The sequence below is a fragment of the Struthio camelus genome, chromosome 18 (assembly GCF_040807025.1).
Source record: "Struthio camelus isolate bStrCam1 chromosome 18, bStrCam1.hap1, whole genome shotgun sequence".
Lineage (NCBI taxonomy): Eukaryota > Metazoa > Chordata > Aves > Struthioniformes > Struthionidae > Struthio > Struthio camelus.
In genome coordinates, this window is record NC_090959.1 from 10,410,116 (window position 1) to 10,427,323 (window position 17,208).

The following is a 17,208-nucleotide window of genomic DNA, read 5'->3' on the forward strand; positions in this document are numbered from 1 at the left end:
TGGTATACAAGTGGAGTTAGTTAAGCTTACCAAGTTACGTACTAAATCCACACAAGCCCTTAAAGCAACCAAGTTTTCTCCTTCTGATCAAAGCACAATCCCAATTCAAAAAAAAATCTTGGATCAGAAAAAAAAGGTGTTTGAAAATTTAACACTTGCATACTGCCCCCTGCTACCTTGATCTTTGGTAGCTTTAAGATGTTGCTGATTTAATTCTAGTCAACTATTACAATGGAAACTAAAATTACATTGTGCGTTAGCTTTAGAGATAGCCACAAGCGATCTGGAATTTCAGATGAGATAAAACACGAAAATTTAAATAGGTACGAACATTTCATCATGTGTGTCAAACAAGTCTTGTGCATCAAGTTACACATGGATCATTTAAAGTAGCTAGAGATTGCACTCTCCCTAAGTAAGTAGGTATATATGCTTCTGCCCACCGTCTGAAGCCTCAGATATCTGGTAGGCTGGAGACAAGATACAACAAAACAAACTAAACAAAAGCTGTCCCCCTTTTAAATTACCATTTTTATTCTGGAACGAACTAGAAGAAAAAGGACATCAGTGTATTTTATGGAACACAGTAATAAAGGAACTTTTTAGACAAACACCATGCCAGCAATCTGTCATAGCTCCCCCTTTCCTATAACAAGCAATACCTGATCTTTCAGATGCTGAAAGAGGCCTTATTTTATAGAGAGAATTCTTGCATTCTCACTGTTTCATTGGTGGTGGTATTACTTTATGGTGGTATTACTTTATATTGTTCCTTCAGGAGAAGCTATTGCAGACCACACAACTTGCCTTAATATGTTTAATCAGCAGAGTCCCCCTCCCCCTCTGTTTAATCAGCATCGTTCCCTCCCTACATTTCTAGCTTAATTCAAATCTCTTGAGCTTTATAACTGGCTCGGAATCATCTAAGCAGCAAGACTTCCAGTGTCACTTCATTCTGCTGTATGTAACTGCATATGCCTAAACTAAATAACTTCAGATACAGCCAGGTTATGAGAATCCTCTGATGTGACAGACAGCTAACAGAGCTACAACAACAGTAGAAAAAGCAGCAGTTAGATGAGTTTTTAACATTTTTCTGAATGATGAAAACAGATGATGAAATGGATTTAGGGAAAGATAACAGCATTATCAAGAAACCGTATAAAATGGTTATTCTTTCGGATGGTGAAAGGTGGTGAAATTGTGCTGAGCAGGAAAACAGATGGGCTGCTACTATGCAATTGTCAAAGGGTGTGTAAGATTTCTTGAACAATCATTACTCCAATATTCGGCCATCAGTATTTAAATGAAGATCAATATTATTACTTCTAAAATAAAAACAGTTTTGTTGTCCCTTAAACTGAGGACTGTTTGATAAACTGATAAAAAACCACAGGAAACTACTGGCATATTTGTGAAACGTCATTTAGTATGAACTATCTTCAGAATCTGATGTGTCAACATAAACTATTACCAACCTGATTTTTTGTAAGCGATGGGTCCCACAATCCTACATCTTCCCATGTAGTGTTTTTCAAATAAAAGTCATTAGGTTCAAACTGCTTAAAATCCTGGAGAAGGGGAAGATGGGAAGAGAGTATAAAGAATCAAAACCAAAGCCCAACTGCTCCCTTACATAACTCTTGTAAGCATCCATGCACTCCAATCAAGTGCTGCTGTCAAACAGTAGAGATCATTAATTCAAGGACATCTGTGTATTTAAGATGCAATCTTTGGAGGTGGAAAGTTGCAAACAGTCTCAATGACACAAAACACCTGAAGAAAAATTTTCAAAAATGCATCCTCCTGATTAACCCAAGTCTGTAATTACATACCTGCCCCATTTTCAGAAGCAGTCATTAAAAGAGTATTATCTGGTTGCTGCTCAACATTTAATATCATAGAGGTGCTTCACCACAAACTTTGATTAAAAAGAAAAAAATTGAGACATTAATTCAGATAAAAGTTTTAGGAGTTTTTGACTAAGTATACGATGTCTAAGTAGCCCAATTGCAGTTCAAAAGAATTTATGAAGTACTTTTCATTTAGTCTTTGGCGTACATGCCAGCAGTATAAGGGCTCAAAAGTAGTACTTCCACTGAAATGGGTGCTTAAAAGTAACATTATCCCTATTCAAAATTTTACCCTTAAAGACTATAGTCGTTCCACAAATTCTCCGAACAGGAAGGACAGATATTTTTTTTCCTCTTGGAGCATCTCACTTAAACGCTCTTTAGAGAGACACTAACAGAAAAGCCAAAGCAAACAAGTTATAATCTAAAGCGTTAAAAAGACTGTGAAGTTGACAGTATAGAAGTTTGAGAGAGAAAGCTACATTTTTGAGATGACAGATACAAAGTTTGTCCAGAAGAGAGTAGCACAGATACTCTTCCCTTCTAGGAACCAACCTCTGCAGGAACAGAAGTGATTCTTCAACTCGATGACCTACTGTTCAGCACTGACAAACACTTCATGGAAACTTCAAAATCATCTTCTGTCCCCCAGGAACATCCTATACCACACCTAGTTCATGCTACATTCGTGTTTCGTGAATTCTATTTTTAGGAATCCAACATAGACAAAAAAAACAACCTGTCTTCAGTACATGTCAGACCAGTCATCTATAGGCTGAAGAGCATCCCCCCACCTAAGTGTGGGACTTAAAAGCAATGCAGAGGTAGCACACATCTCTGCTAGTAGTTGTAGCAATGCCTCAACAATAAAGCTCAAGTGGAATCCCAGAACCTTTCTCAGAAGCTGATGAGAACATCAAAACAAGGTGCGAGAACTGGATGCAGGGCATTCCAGAAAGTCTTCAGAATTTTCAGTAAAAATTTAACATTTCATGAAGCAGCTTGGAAAAAAAAAAACAAAAGTCAGACACCGAAGACCTCACAGTCCCACTAATTTAGGAGCAGTTGACTAACTAAAACACTTGGTAGGTGTCATACTTACTTCTATATGTTCTTTACAGTATTCCAAACCAATGTCACTAAGTATTTTTTTCACAGTTTTCCGGGCCTTTCTTAAACTGCCAAGGTTGTTGACAGGAAGTTGGAACATAGTTTCTATTGAAAAAGAAAGTAAGAGAAAAAGTTTAAGTCAAACGTGTTTTGTCTCATGAAGAGTTGCACTTCTAATTATTAGTAATTTTCGCTCTCATTTTACCCACATTACTGAATATCAGAGCTGTACCATTAACTAAGAAAACTACCACACTTTCTGTCTGTTTTGTTCTTAAATGAGGTGGGACAGGAAGCTAGATGTTGCCCAACTTTCAAGAGAACACTTGAAACCTGATGTAACAACTACTACAAGAGTAATCCGCTCCATCTGGAAATAACTTTTTATAACGTGTTTACATTTACATGAAATTTACCTCCTGTGCTGAAATACTTGAGCTATTTTTGTGCATTTGGATTCCAACTGATAGGCAAATTAGTGAGTTAAGCATCAACAGTTGTGTCAGTCTTGTAATAATTCCATAGCATCTCTTCAACAAGGAAGATGCCTCTTGCATTCAGCTACAGTCACCTATGAAATCTTAATATCCTATCTTTTATGATATCCTCTGTACCCTTTAATATCCTATAGTAGAGTTTATCCCATTTTGTTTTTAATTTAAGGAATCCCTGTCGTGAACAGCACAACAACAGATTGTGTAAGCCAACACAGATGCCAGGGAAAGTCCTCAGATAAAATACTGAAACAGAATTGTTATTTAAGAATGCCTTGGGTTGAGGAAAGTGGGGCAGGGAAAAAAAATTAATAGTTTCCTCCATCTCCTAGATGTATTATTTTAAATGACTGAATGGCTGACAGGCTACAGATGCCAGGAAAGATAACGTTCAACATACATGCTGCTTTTCTTAAGGTGTAACCTAAAAGCTTGGTTAGAGCTCTTCAGAGATAGGAAGCATGGGAAAAAATACAAGAGATGGCTTGACACCTCTAGGAGTGTAGACAGGTATTTTCAGCCAACGTGATAAGCCCTCCTTTCCCTTTCAGTTCTCCACAGGTAGACAATTAATTCCAGTTACACTGTCTATAAATGACTGAGGCTGTCCAACAAAAAGAAAGTTTAAATTTTTAAAGTACATGGAACATTAACCAGCCTTCCTAATTTTGTGTATACAGGAGTTCTCACTCTGCATGCTGCTGTCATTACAGTAGGTGCTTGCTCAACTACAGAACCATCAGCAACAAGTCACCCGAACTTCTGAATGGTGCAAAATGGCAGAAACGTAAAAATATTTGACAACACAAAGTTATTTGGGGAGCGAGAAGAGGTGGAACTAGGAACGAAAAGGTAGGCTCTTCCTCAAGAAAAGAGGAGGAAGCTTCTTAAATAGCAAGTATCAGAGCTACATCTTGTTACAAGACTATAATGGTCTAATGCCTGTTGCATAAAGAGTATAACCTCAGAGGATTAAAAGCTGAATTTCTGATCATTAATTTTGCAGTGTGCCAATTCAGAAATGATGCGCTGCTTGAACAATAAGGTTTCTTTTCAACTACTTAATCCTTTGTAGAGCCAAACACTACCTACATCAACTAAAAGCAGACAGTATCTTTATTTTAAGCTTTGATACATGCTTAAAAGAAATCGTAACACTTTCAAGCAGAAGTATAGAAGGCAGAAAGACTAACAGAGGTTTACAACCATTAAATATTTTAGTTAAGACTTTTTCCCCTTGTTATCACAGGATGAAGGGCAGTCTCTATATTAGAAGGAGCTTACTAAGAAATTTTCTCAAAAGTCCAAAGGAAGTGGGTTGAGACTGCAGTGACTGAGTGTCTCTGATCAAAGACCAAAGCACCATCATATGTACTCCTTAAAGGATACGATTTAGCTGTTTACACACTACTAGCCTTTTAAGTTTCATACTCCTACCAGCTTTTACTAGATAAAGCTTTAAGACAGTCGCTAACAAGTTACCTATTCCATGAGTCCCACCATTAACACTATTTTCAGAAATAACGCCATAAAGTCCTGCATGTAACAGTGCTAATACGGACCACTTCAATGAATTTCACAATCTACAAGCAGTGCTGCTAGCAGGTGTTGCTAAGCACTAATCCCTCAACTTCAGTGAATTCAGCAATAGCTCCTAAGAGGAGAAAGACGATCACGGTGTTAGGATGCATATCACAACTATAAATTAGAAATTAAGAGGAAACGAGACTGAATGTATGTAAAGATCTACAGGAAAATTTTCAGAAGTACCAAAGCAACTCTGATTATTAACTATTTTAGTACTTGTGTCAACCTGGCCACTAGTCAGAAATTCCTAGAAGCAAAAATAGCGTCACTGTAAAATCTTCTATATGTTCTATATAGAAACTAAGAAACCAAAGAAGAAAGTTCACGATACCTTGTCTATAAATCTCAAGGATCTCAGAATTACTCAGTTGTAGTATCTGCAATGATAAAGCTACTAAGAGACTTCATGCAGAGTTACTACTGATGGTAGTTTTCAAAGAACACAGGCCAGAAAACAAGTATTTCAATGTTTTGTGTTAGTTTCCTCCAAGTAATATTTGTTAAAGAACTTAGTAGAACCACAAACAACTTGATTTCTTGACATACAAAACAAAATTCAAGTACATTAATTCATGTAACTGTCGAGGTGTTTCAGCTAACATTCCTCTATAGTTTCAATGAAACAGAAGCAAATTTAGAATTAAGTTCCTATGAGAAGCAGCTGTGTTCTTCCATGCTGTCTTCCATGACACCTTTCATTTTAGGGAAACTCCAAACACTTTACAAACGCAAAGGATCAGCATCCTGGTAAATCACAGGCAGAATTACTTTCAAGTCTCGTAATCCATTCACCATACTGGAGATAGGAACCCTAATCAAGCTACGAATAGCATTTCTACAGGCCATCTTTGCCATCTCAGAGAAGGAAAGGATTAAATACACCATGTCAGTTAACTAGTCTGTCTTCCCAGTTATTCCCTCTAAAGCCACCCCAAGGTTGTATGGAAAATTAGGAACTGCTGTTCTTTATACTGTAACCATTCTTAAAATCAAATAGCTCACCTGAAATTTAAAAAAAAAAAAAAAAAAAAATCTGTTCCTAAGACATTCTCCCTCTGTGCAAGAGTGAACGCGATCGTTCACAGAACTAAACTGATTCGTGTCAGCCTTTCAGAATGCTACTCGCTCCCCCCCAGTGTGTACGTTTTATTTTGGATAAAGAGCTGAGAGATAAGGTGTGAATCCGAGTTTCTAAATTACTGTTAATTGAAGCCAATTGAAGCAAACCAGTTGTTTTATCAAAATCTGCATCCAAGCTGATGGTTCCTTTAATCAGGTTTTCTGAGCAAGTTCCAAACTTACCCACATGTCCTTTTCCCCTTTCTCATCTCATTAAGACCCATTTTTACAGTCATACACTGAAGAGAAGTTAATCACAGCACTTTAAAGATAAACATATACAGAATTTTGCACTGCTGTAGTTTGTATTAGGTTTTGATGAATAATTACAGATACGCTAGTTCTCCCCATTTTTCGTCCCATCCTCACCTATGCTGTGCTATCACTTCCAGGTTGTGAGCATCTCCGGACAGAGACTTTGTCCTGCTATTTGTACTGCACTATACTAAGTGTGCTATTGGATGAAGTAAAGTAAAAATTATACAATTTATGACAAATTATAAGCACATAAATGGTGCGGAAGTTTTTGAAAACAGCAATGGCTGTTTACCTGGCAAGCAGGCATCTCTATTGAGAAATTGTATGTTTACATTTTTCAGGGCAACGTTACAATTAGTTTAGTTACTTCAACAAATAGAGTTAAAATCTCCTGAAGTGAAAACTATTTTTTGCAACTTCGCCTCAGTTTTAAAAACAATGGCTAACACAGCTCAAAACTGAACAACTCTGTATTACATTAAAAACATGAAGAGTTAATTGAAAATATTTAATAACCAGGCTGAGAATCAGCAATCCCAATTTTGGGGAGTGCTAGTAACAAATCAGTTTGGAAGATGATAAACACTAGTAACGGGGAAAAAAAGTTGTTAACGCCTAAGAATTCAAACTCTTAACTAGTCTATTGCTTAAAGCAAATGGTTTAGATAAGGTTGTGTCCTACTTGCAATTTCCAAGCAGTAGCACTTTCTCTAATTTTTTTTTTTTATCTTTGGTTGAAGTAGTAAGTGAACCTTAACATGTAAAAATAAAAAAAAAGTAACTCTAACCTGCAGTTTCTTTCCTTAGGCCAGTCAACAGAAAATAGCTTTCAAGGCCGAGCCCACTGTCACTTTTTTCATGACTTGATTTAAAACAGCTCTGACCTTTGTGATACTAAAACTGCATTCATAGAAAAGCAAAAAAAACCACATATTGTTAACAAAGTATGGCTGGATATACCATTCTGACACCACCATCTGACAGGATAGTGCACAGATTGGATTTATATCCTCAAATACAGATCATGCAAAGTGGAAAGAAACATTCTGCTTTAACGTTCTAGTCTCTCTCTTTCCAAAACACAATCAGGAAGCATGGCTCTGAACACTAGTTACAATAAAATAACGCAAGTTTGCTTTCAAAGCACAGTGTAATCATATGCTTCATTTAAACTCAAGAACATCCATTTATTAGAAGTTCTTGTTGCTGCAGTTCATAGACCAAGAGTGAAAAAATATGAATGTAGCCAAGAGATTAATCATGGCTCCACTAATTTCTTTTCTCTAAAAAGAGCTGAATAAGCATTGCTCATCGTAGTGCTTTGGTTCCCCCATATCTGTGCTTTCGGTAGCTTCTTCTGTATGGTCAATTTTCATCAAAAAATATATGAAGCACAGGTGGATATGTTCAGTATGTGAATGAACATACTCAAGTGAATTTCAAATCCAGGGAGATAAAATCCTTGTAATTTTATCCCACGTTAACCCAAGTTCTTAATGTGAACTGTAGAAACATTAGTGCGTGAGAATATTACATTTGAAAGCTTCCAGCAAGCTCTTCTATTTTCTCTGCAACTCAAGTTCCCCTTTAAAGAACTTACTCATTTCGATTGTAGAGAAAACACTTTTTTCGCAAAGTGAGAGTGAGTATAGAATTTATCTATAGAGAACAAACACTCAAATATGGAGGTCAGCTACAATTCTCAAGATAATGTTTATCAACAAATAGCTTATTTCAAAATAAAACACCACTAGCAACTTCATCTCTAAGAGAATTAAATACTTTTCTCTGAATTAACATGTCCAATACACCTAGACATGCAAAACATACCATGATGTAAACCCACCAAGTGATAAAGCAAGCAAGCTACTTCGGGCTGCCTAGAAACAAGATGTTGATTGTATCTGCACCATCTTCTTGCCTCAGCCCTTCCCGCTGCCTCACAGGCAAGTCTAAAAGACAAGACTATTTTTCAAGATCTTCCTATCCTAACACATCCTATACAGAATTTAATTAGATCTTCACATCTGGAAAACTGAGTTCAATGGTAGTTCCTTACAAAAATTAATTTGTAGGACACACTCATCATTTGAACAAGTGTGGAAACTTTCACTTGGAAGATCAACCTTTGGAAATTCTGCTTGATAGCTGAATCCAACTCAGCAAATCTTAACAAAAAAATCATCTTTAAATCTGAAAAGCAAAGACAGTTCATTTAATTTAGGAAGTCTCTTGACCATTTAATCATAATTAGCGGAGAGCCAGATACAGCTTGATATTATTAAGGCCTGTGACTAGGAAAACCTGCTTTTAACGTCTCCATTCTTTTCAATACAGGTACCTCAAATTTTAACTGAAATATACACGGCACCCTGCTGGCACACCCTTGAAATGTAGACATTAAAACAGCTGGGATTAAGAAGTCTCTCAAATCACTGGTTCAGCCATTAATGTTATACCAAAAGTTGATGTTTTAAGGGAAGACACCTGGAACATGTCTGTTTCACTGTCAGGACTTCTGCTTACTGCTCCAGAGCTTAGATTCAAATAATTATTTTCACAGAAAACAATAGTAGAGTTTGCAGCATCCAGCAATGGCAAAACTCAGTAGTGCCAGCAATGGCAAAACTCAGTAGTGTTTTAATCTGGCACTTCAGCTACCATTCCAGCATCCCCAACAGGGGAAGATGCCCATTACAAAGGGTCACAAATCCTCCCAGCTGATGCTTCTGTAAAACAAGTTTATTTTAATGCTGTTTCTCCTGTTTTTCTAATGAAATGCCAAAAGCGGACGGTCTTACGTACTCTGCATTTCAGTGAAGACAAATAAAAGGCACAAGCCTTTCCCCTAGGCACAAGCAGCCCAAGCTTCACACATCCATCAGTTACTAATCCCTAATGGTGAAGGAAGAACTACTTACCAAGCATTACAGGCTCAGTACAGAACTTCCCTCTGAGATCTGAAAGTAGCTTTCAAAGGAAGCAACAATTGTTTTTAAGAAAAGGAATTGAGTTATTCTGAGATGATACCACTACTCATCCAACAATTCCACCCAATATTCTTGTTAATGGGACACCCTGCATCTCCATGTATTCTGTTTTATAGTAACCACAGCATAACTAATTTTTTTATTATTTTCCTGTATATTTCTACTCTATCCTACTTATTCCTGCACAACAAGCCTTAGGTATTTACTACATTAATAGTAATGATTCTTTGTAAAGGAACATTTATCTGTACAGACACAAAGAAAAGTCAAGATGATTATCTGTATGCTCACCAAAAGTATTTCTACAGAGAAAGCTTTTTTTTTTGTTGTTTTTAAAATCATCCTTAATTATCTGGAACAACAAGAGCTGCCTGTAGGTCAGCCACTGATTTCTAAGTTCATGATTCAAAAAACAGAATTCAGTTTGTGTGCCCTCTCTTTCCTAATTCTAGACTTGCGTCCTACCTACAAATACATTGGGAAACCCTTGTTGATAAACTGAATTACACATCAATCTACGTTGAAAAGCCGAGTGGAGAGAATGTAAGGACTTACAACGTCCTTACTAAAAATATCTAGGTAGTACCTTCAGGTGCTTAAGAAAAATGAATCACTAACCAACCTCGTTCTAGGAAATTTTGAAAAACTGGACTGATTCAGCAACAAGATCTCTCTCATCTTTAGTGTGTTTGCACACAAAAAGGTCTCACTATACCAGTCCAAAAGTAACTGTAAGATAAGCAAAATAGCTGCCTAAGAAATATTTAGCACCTTCTTTTGCTCTGTATCTATGCAGTACCTAGCATAAAGGTCTGCTCCAAGGCCAGGTACTGATTCCTAGAACAGTTCAGTGGCCAAAGTGAGTGGTTAAGACAAGCGACAAAAGAGCAAAATATCATTACTTTAGAAAGTATTTATACGGCAGTTTTGATTTTTCAGTTTCACATCTTGAAGATGCAAACACATTGTAGTCCAACTTCATGCAGTACTATTCCACTGCTATGGATAGCAGCCACCATTGCAAAGCACAAACAAAAGCTAAGTTTCCCAGGTAGAGCGCATCGGTTAAGAGAAAGACCTGAATGAAGAAGTCTCTGATTAAAAGAGATAGAAAAGAGTCTGCCTAGTCTTAAGTGCATTAAAAAAAAAAACAACTACAAAGGGAAAGGTGCAAGGAGTGTTTTCAGGCCATTAAGGTTACAGTTATTTGCAAGCTAAGTGAAGGGACAACCGTTAACAGACTTTTATTTTGTTAAGTCTGCACTCCTAGAGAAGATGAACTGAGTTCAGAAGTCTCACACACACAAAAAAAAAATATAACTCAAAGCACGCACATGGTGCTCGGGAAAACGCTAGAACCGTTTTGGGGCTTTTAACAGGCTCTGAAGTCCCAGGAAGGAAGGGGAGGGGAGAATTTATTCTCAACTGCAGTTCTGGTATGTGCCTCTTACAACCCCAATATTAGGATGTGAACCGACTACAAGAACTTCTAAAATTTGAAAAGTCTGCAGGAACCAGCAGTTCAGTCCACTCAACAGAATCACATCCTGAAATGAGAATGGGCCAGAACATAATACAGGCTGATTTAAATAGAAATTATGACCAAGTTTTAGGAGAGCAACTAAAACTGCAGGCCAAAAGAGGCAACAACATTGTGCCTCATTCTGTCAAAATCAAAGGCTTCTTTAGCATTTTCAGAGAGATGGGTTCAAGGGTATAATAAAAAGGGACCTCTCTTCAAGGTTATTATTGCTTCACAGCAAAGGGATTTTTCTGTACTCTATGAGCTTGTTAGCCTCAGTCAGGCAAAAAAAAACACAAAACAGTAGGAGGGAAAAAATTGCATAACACCTTGAAATGCTCTCAGAAGCACTACTGTGAACAATATTCAGGAAAAAAATATAATCCAAGGGAACAGGAGGAAGAAACCTATTCCTAGAAGAGATTTCTGCTTAGTTTAGCAACTTAACTGCACAAACATCCAAGATACAGAAGATCAGAACTGCTCCTTTTTATAACACAGGACAAAAAAAAGCAGGAAGAAAAGAGTCTAGCACATAAGAGTAATGACGGGATAGTCACAGAGAACTTTTAGCCAACCCCAAATTCTTCAACATATCTTTTCTTTACAGATTTTAGCATCTAGATAGGCTCACTGTGACTTTCAACTCCAAATTACCTCTTCACCAACTTGCTACTCTTGCTACAATTCCAGATGGAAACGATTGCAGTCGCTATTTTAAAGGCATCCAGAGTGTCAAGTCTGGCACATCCTCCTGCAGTGTTACTTTTTCAGTGATTTTTAAACCATCTTTTTTGTGTTTAATAAAAATAAACTATCCTCACTGTACAGCTTAAAGCACTTCAGGCTAACGTTCAGATTAACATAGGCACGCAGTTCAGTCCTTTAAAGAGTCAGTTACCAAGGGACTGGAACCACCTGAAGAACTGATTCTAAAAGGAGACGTAAAAGATTACTGTGCAATTACTCAGAAAACTGATGTTTTACTGTTTACTCAATTAACTGATGTAAATTCAATACTGTATGCCTGCCCTGGACTTCCATATCACAACAGTTAGAATTTTCTTACGCTACATATTTTTTTTCAGTGCAAACAGTCCTCCTTTACGACTGAAGTATTGATCTTATACACAATATGTTGTATTCACAACTTGAGAGCTATGACCTTGGAGGAAGTTAAGGCACCCAGAAGAGAGAGAGGGAAAAAGACACTGGAGTGGGTGACAACAGAAAACTCTTATCAGTCAAATTCTTAGAGGTTATAAAGAACATAAGCAGCAGCTTCCACTTGTCTTTAAACTCAAAAACCTGTTTTTATTTCAGTGTAAATGAAAACTTAATTCTCCAATGGGTCTTTTGTATTTTGGACCTCCTCTGAAGAACTGCCTTGCAGCAAGCTTCCTACCTTTAATACTATCAGGTAACAAGTGTTAGCTCTGCCAACGTTACCTAGAGTAATGAAACTGAGCATCTTCCAGTACATAGGTTCAAAACACCCACAAGGTAACAACACTACTCTGATTCTGGAAAAGATGCATCAGTTTCACGACAAAACAGCTTCTCTCTCTCAACTAAAATCTTCAACCACTATTCCAAATCCTCATAGTTATTCTTTTTTTGGGACATTATTCAAAGTGCTTAATATGCTTGTTTGATAATTGAGCTTTGCTACAGTTCCTACAAGCAGTAAGCATAATAAATTACTGATGCCATAGTACTTCTAGTAAAATTGTGGTTTTCATCCAGAAATAGCTTAAAGACCGAAAGAAATAATCTGGAGAAACATCTTACTGCATAAAGGAACCAAGGCAGCACGAGCGAACTAATCTAGGTTATCTTCTTTTTACGCGTACCTGAAAACCATCGCATTTCCAGCAAGCACAGAATTGCAGACGAGCTAAGCCTGTGACCCTAAACATTTCATTGAGGAAGGTGTTTTCACTCACAGTTTATAAAGAACATCACTGTGAAATGGCACGTCAAAACATTATGAAATCCCCAAAAGCTATTAACAAAAACGCATCCCTAACACTTTATTTTTACCTAGGCATCTCAAACATGAATGCCTAGGTTAGGTATCCCAATGCTCTCCGAAACGCCCACTGATTCTTCTGAAGTAGGGGAAATCAAGCCAATGGACTACTATTTTTATTTTTTTTAAATAAAGAAAAGTATGTGCTATCAGCATTGATAGTACCTTCCCAGTTCTTCCTCTAATACCACTATCCAGTTATTCCCGTTTACTTCCTTCGGGAATTTTATGAACACAGTTCCGAGTTTCTCTGCTAAGTTCACAGAGCTGGGAACAGATCAGTTGGAATACGCAGTCAATCAAGAAAAGGAAGACTACAAGACAAAACTTCCTTACCAAATAAGTAAAAATTAGAAAAAAAGGAAAAGAGAGAAAGAAGTGACAGAATAAAGACAGACTCCTGAAAGCAAATATATTTTTTCTTGCCATGCATTTATCAGTTCCCAGTGATACGCTGTTTTACTAGCTAATGGTTCCCAGGGCTATAATGAAGTTCTTACACTGGCAAGAACATAGGGATAGAAAGCTGGTAACTCATTTAATAAGAGCATTCTTCCCTCACAAATACATACAGATACTTGAAATAAGCAACATTTACCCCTCGCCCTTCCCCCTAAAAATTTTAGCCTCATTTTTTGGGATTATTTGGAACAATCAGCACTAGAAAAAAAGATGCCATATGCACATTCAATAGGTCGAGCGTTTTGGTTTTGTAGAATAATAATAAAAAAAAAAATTAGAAGTACCCAGCCACATAGGAGTTAGTAGTCTTATTAATAACGCAACTCTTCACTTTGTTATTGTGGCTGTGTTCTTCCAGGTTGCCTCATCACAACTGATTACTGAAAACAGGAGTGCCAAACCACCTTTGGGGAGTTACAAAATTAGTGTAGCTCTTTAGTCCTAACTCGAATGTTAAAGACAGAAAAATCCAAAAGATGAAGACAACTGAATCCATTTCTGATTTCCAGATAGCAAAGCCTACTACTGTTTAGAAGAGGTCTACTACTGTTTAGAAGAGGCACTATTTCTCCAATAATTAAGTGTGACAACCCCTTCCCTCAGTGTTTATTGTGAACACTCTGCAGGCAAAGTCAAATCTCCCAAGAGCAAGGGCTGCAACATCCCCAACCGTAAAGATAAGAGCAAACTGCCATGGTGCTTGACAAAGGCACCATCCTTTTTACTCCAAGGGCTCTAATTTCTAAATGGGTTTGGATTTCCAGCTGATGAGAGTCTGAGTACTCCAAAGAACTAGTATAAATCTGTTGCCAGTTCACAAGCCCACAGCTCGGGTTTTAGGGCTACTGCAAAACTTTTTTTTTTTAACTACAGATAAAAGTCCTGTGTAAAATTTAACAAAAATGCATTTTAAAATGGGTCTACCTACTTCTATGTAAACATCTCCTGTTTGTCAGTTTTACAGATTTTTTTGAGGTGCCAACACTTTAGATCTAACCACACTGAAATACACATCTCGAACTGACTACTTCTCAAAGCACGCTGAAATTTACACTTCTATACAATTTTTGTAAAATAATTTATCTTAGGATAAAAACTGGGGATGCAATATGACAACCACCTCTTGGGCACATTATGAAAAAATTCACTGTTTTACCTTCTCCCATGAGCACATTTGGTTGACCCTTCCCTTCCTAATGCTGTTGTTTATTCATATTATGAAGACTGAGAAAACCTGAACTTCTCGATGTTCTGAAACACAGTATTACCAACTGCACCGTTCAAGAAACTAATAGGTGTGAGCATGTGTGCAAAACAAAATTTCAAAAGCAACGTGTAAACCCAGCCTGCTCTCTCCCATTGTGACTGAGTCTGTATGCATCTATATTCAGATTGATCCTGTAAGCCCTATTAACATAATTAGCTCTGCAAGAACTGTAATTTCTTATACATTTGTAACTGATATGCATATTTTCTGTTATTTCTGCACATGCTTGTAAAATAGAGCTGTTCTTACTCTATCCTTTGCCCTCTCCCCCTCATCATCCCTCTGCTACTTCAAAAGGTCCATCCTTTCGTCGTTCTTTTCCCCTCTCCTCCTCATCCTTTCTTTGCTGGTTCTTGGCTTCTTGGTCCTTACCTCGCTCATTTTCCCTCTTCTCATCTTCCCTGCGCCAATTCATAGCGTCCACATTCCTTCGTCGTTCTCTCTCATCCTGTCTCCACCGCTTCTTGATATCTTTGTCCTTAACTTGCTCATTTTCTCTCCTCTTCTCATCATCCCTGTGCCATTTTATTGTTTCTGTATTTCTCTGCGGCTCCACGCTTCTTTTGAGATAGTCTTGTCGCCTCCTCCTCTTTTTTAACATATCCCTTTCCCTGGCACGAGCCTGCTTTTCTTTCTGGGAAAGAAAAGCTTTACGGGGCATCATGAGCTGCTGCTGTACCTGTAATAATATTGTATTCCATGGAATAACATACTATACATGCACTCAGTCAGGCACCAACAACTCTCATTTGGAACTCAACACTTCAAATACTAAACCAAGAATAATTTGCTGCTGCCTCTCTTTCCTTCATAACTCTCTGCTAGCTCTGCATTATCTAATGACAGGCAAGTTGCTACATTCAACTCTAGGCACAGCACCTAACTGGCACCTCAGCAGTCGGCGCACACCCAACATTCAAAAGTCAAACCCCTAAAATCCCAGGCCTAAGCAGTATGATTTCTCTCCCCTCCCCCTTACAACTTCTCCCACAGAGAGTTTTAGCAGCCACTTGGCACTGCTACGTCCAATCGAAAGAACAGGCTTGCTGTGAAGGAAACTTGTGTTCAGACCCCGGTTTCTCATCTTACTGGAGATCTATGTTTAATGAAACTTTCTTTTTCTTTAATCTTTTCAGACCCCCATCTCTATCAAATTTGGATGCAATGGGCCAACTTTTGTCCGGGGCAGGGGAGGGGAATAAGAGATAAGCCACAATCTGAAAAATTGTATAACCTTTGTTTTCTCGGGAAATCAGGCCAAAACATTTAACTGCAGTTAATGAAGTTGTGACTCATCTACTCAAACTTCCTCTACATATGTTATATCTTGCAATAAATATTCACAAGAACAAAGGAAAAAAAAAATTTGACTATTTACTGGGAGCTTCTGCCAATAGCAATCCTGATGTGATTTTTATTCCCCCCCCCCCCCCCCCCAAAAGATGTTTCAGTCAGGTCTACCTTTTAACAAATTGTTTTGCTTTTGGTCATTTCTCTTTAGTCATCCAACACATTCACATCTTTAACCTTATTAGGGTTAATATCTGCATTTCTGGAATAATGGAAAACAAAACAGACCACAGACAAGATTTATGCTATTACTAATGTTCTTTAAATACGCTTCTGTACACATTGAGCAAAGTTTCAGAAGTATGCTGAACTGCAGTTGTGGCCCAGGGGGGTTTTTGAGTTTTTGTTTAGAAGAAAGTTTTGCAGATGTCTAATCAAAATGAAAACTGCAGAAAGGACAAAATTACTGGATTAGAATAGGATACTTAAAATAAAGCCTAAAACAAAATGAAACAAATGTACTTTTAAAATTTAGCTACCTTATGGAAAGCACTTGTTCCCAGCATGCAATACTCCATCTTTTTCCTACAGAAAAAGCAATGTTTCAAACCCTTATTCTAAAAACCTGCTTTTTCCCTGTGTAATATATCCCTCCCCCTTGACTTAAACCCACTACTCTAGTCCATTGCCTTTGTTAGGTATGTCTTATGATTCCCACATATTTTTCATTCTAGTAACTCAAAACCAAATTTCTTAATATTCCTGATAACACTAAAAGGGAAGGGCTGCAGCGAAGTGAAATATAGCATAATCATAAAAAAGCATGCAGTTTGGTAACAGGTTAGTGCATAAAATTCAGATTCTGCTAAAAATAGCACTTTAAAAGTATGAGATCTCTCTCCGCTAGACAGTTTGTTTTAAAATATTAAATATTTCTCAGTAACAGTTATCACTGAAATCAGGCAGCAGTGAAAATCCAGGATCACCATCACCAGTGCAACTTAGACACTGCAAATCTTTAAAATAATTTCTCTATTGGCTGTGTGCCAATACTACATTACTGTTGTTTACCGTATCAGAGTTATTAACTTTTAAAACATACATTATCTTTACAATATCATCGGTAATCTGGTTTTGCGCCAATAACAATATTATGAAATTTAAATTAAATCATATATTCCATGCAAATGATCTTTTTCTCCAAGGCAAGTACTGACATTTAAA

At 37.3% G+C, this 17,208-nt stretch overlaps 1 protein-coding gene across 36 annotated transcripts in view; it reads right to left on the reverse strand.

Annotated features, from left to right (window-relative positions):
* Positions 1-17,208, reverse strand: part of ADNP (activity dependent neuroprotector homeobox) — a 33,803-nt gene that overhangs the window by 4,731 nt on the left and 11,864 nt on the right. For 12 of the 36 annotated variants that reach the window (XM_068912998.1, XM_068912996.1, XM_068913001.1 and 9 more), the window contains 4 exons: positions 16,524-16,569; positions 15,067-15,373; positions 2,956-3,068; positions 1,479-1,571 (listed from right to left, as the gene is read on the reverse strand). In XM_068912998.1, coding sequence (XP_068769099.1) covers positions 1,479-1,571; positions 2,956-3,068; positions 15,067-15,373; positions 16,524-16,562 — 552 coding nt within the window. In that variant the 5' untranslated portion in view covers positions 16,563-16,569. Of the gene's footprint in view, positions 1-1,478; positions 1,572-2,955; positions 3,069-15,066; positions 15,374-16,155; positions 16,247-16,523; positions 16,570-17,208 lie in introns of those variants that run through there. The other 24 variants (XM_068912993.1, XM_068913026.1, XM_068913021.1 and 21 more) reach the window with 6 other exon arrangements.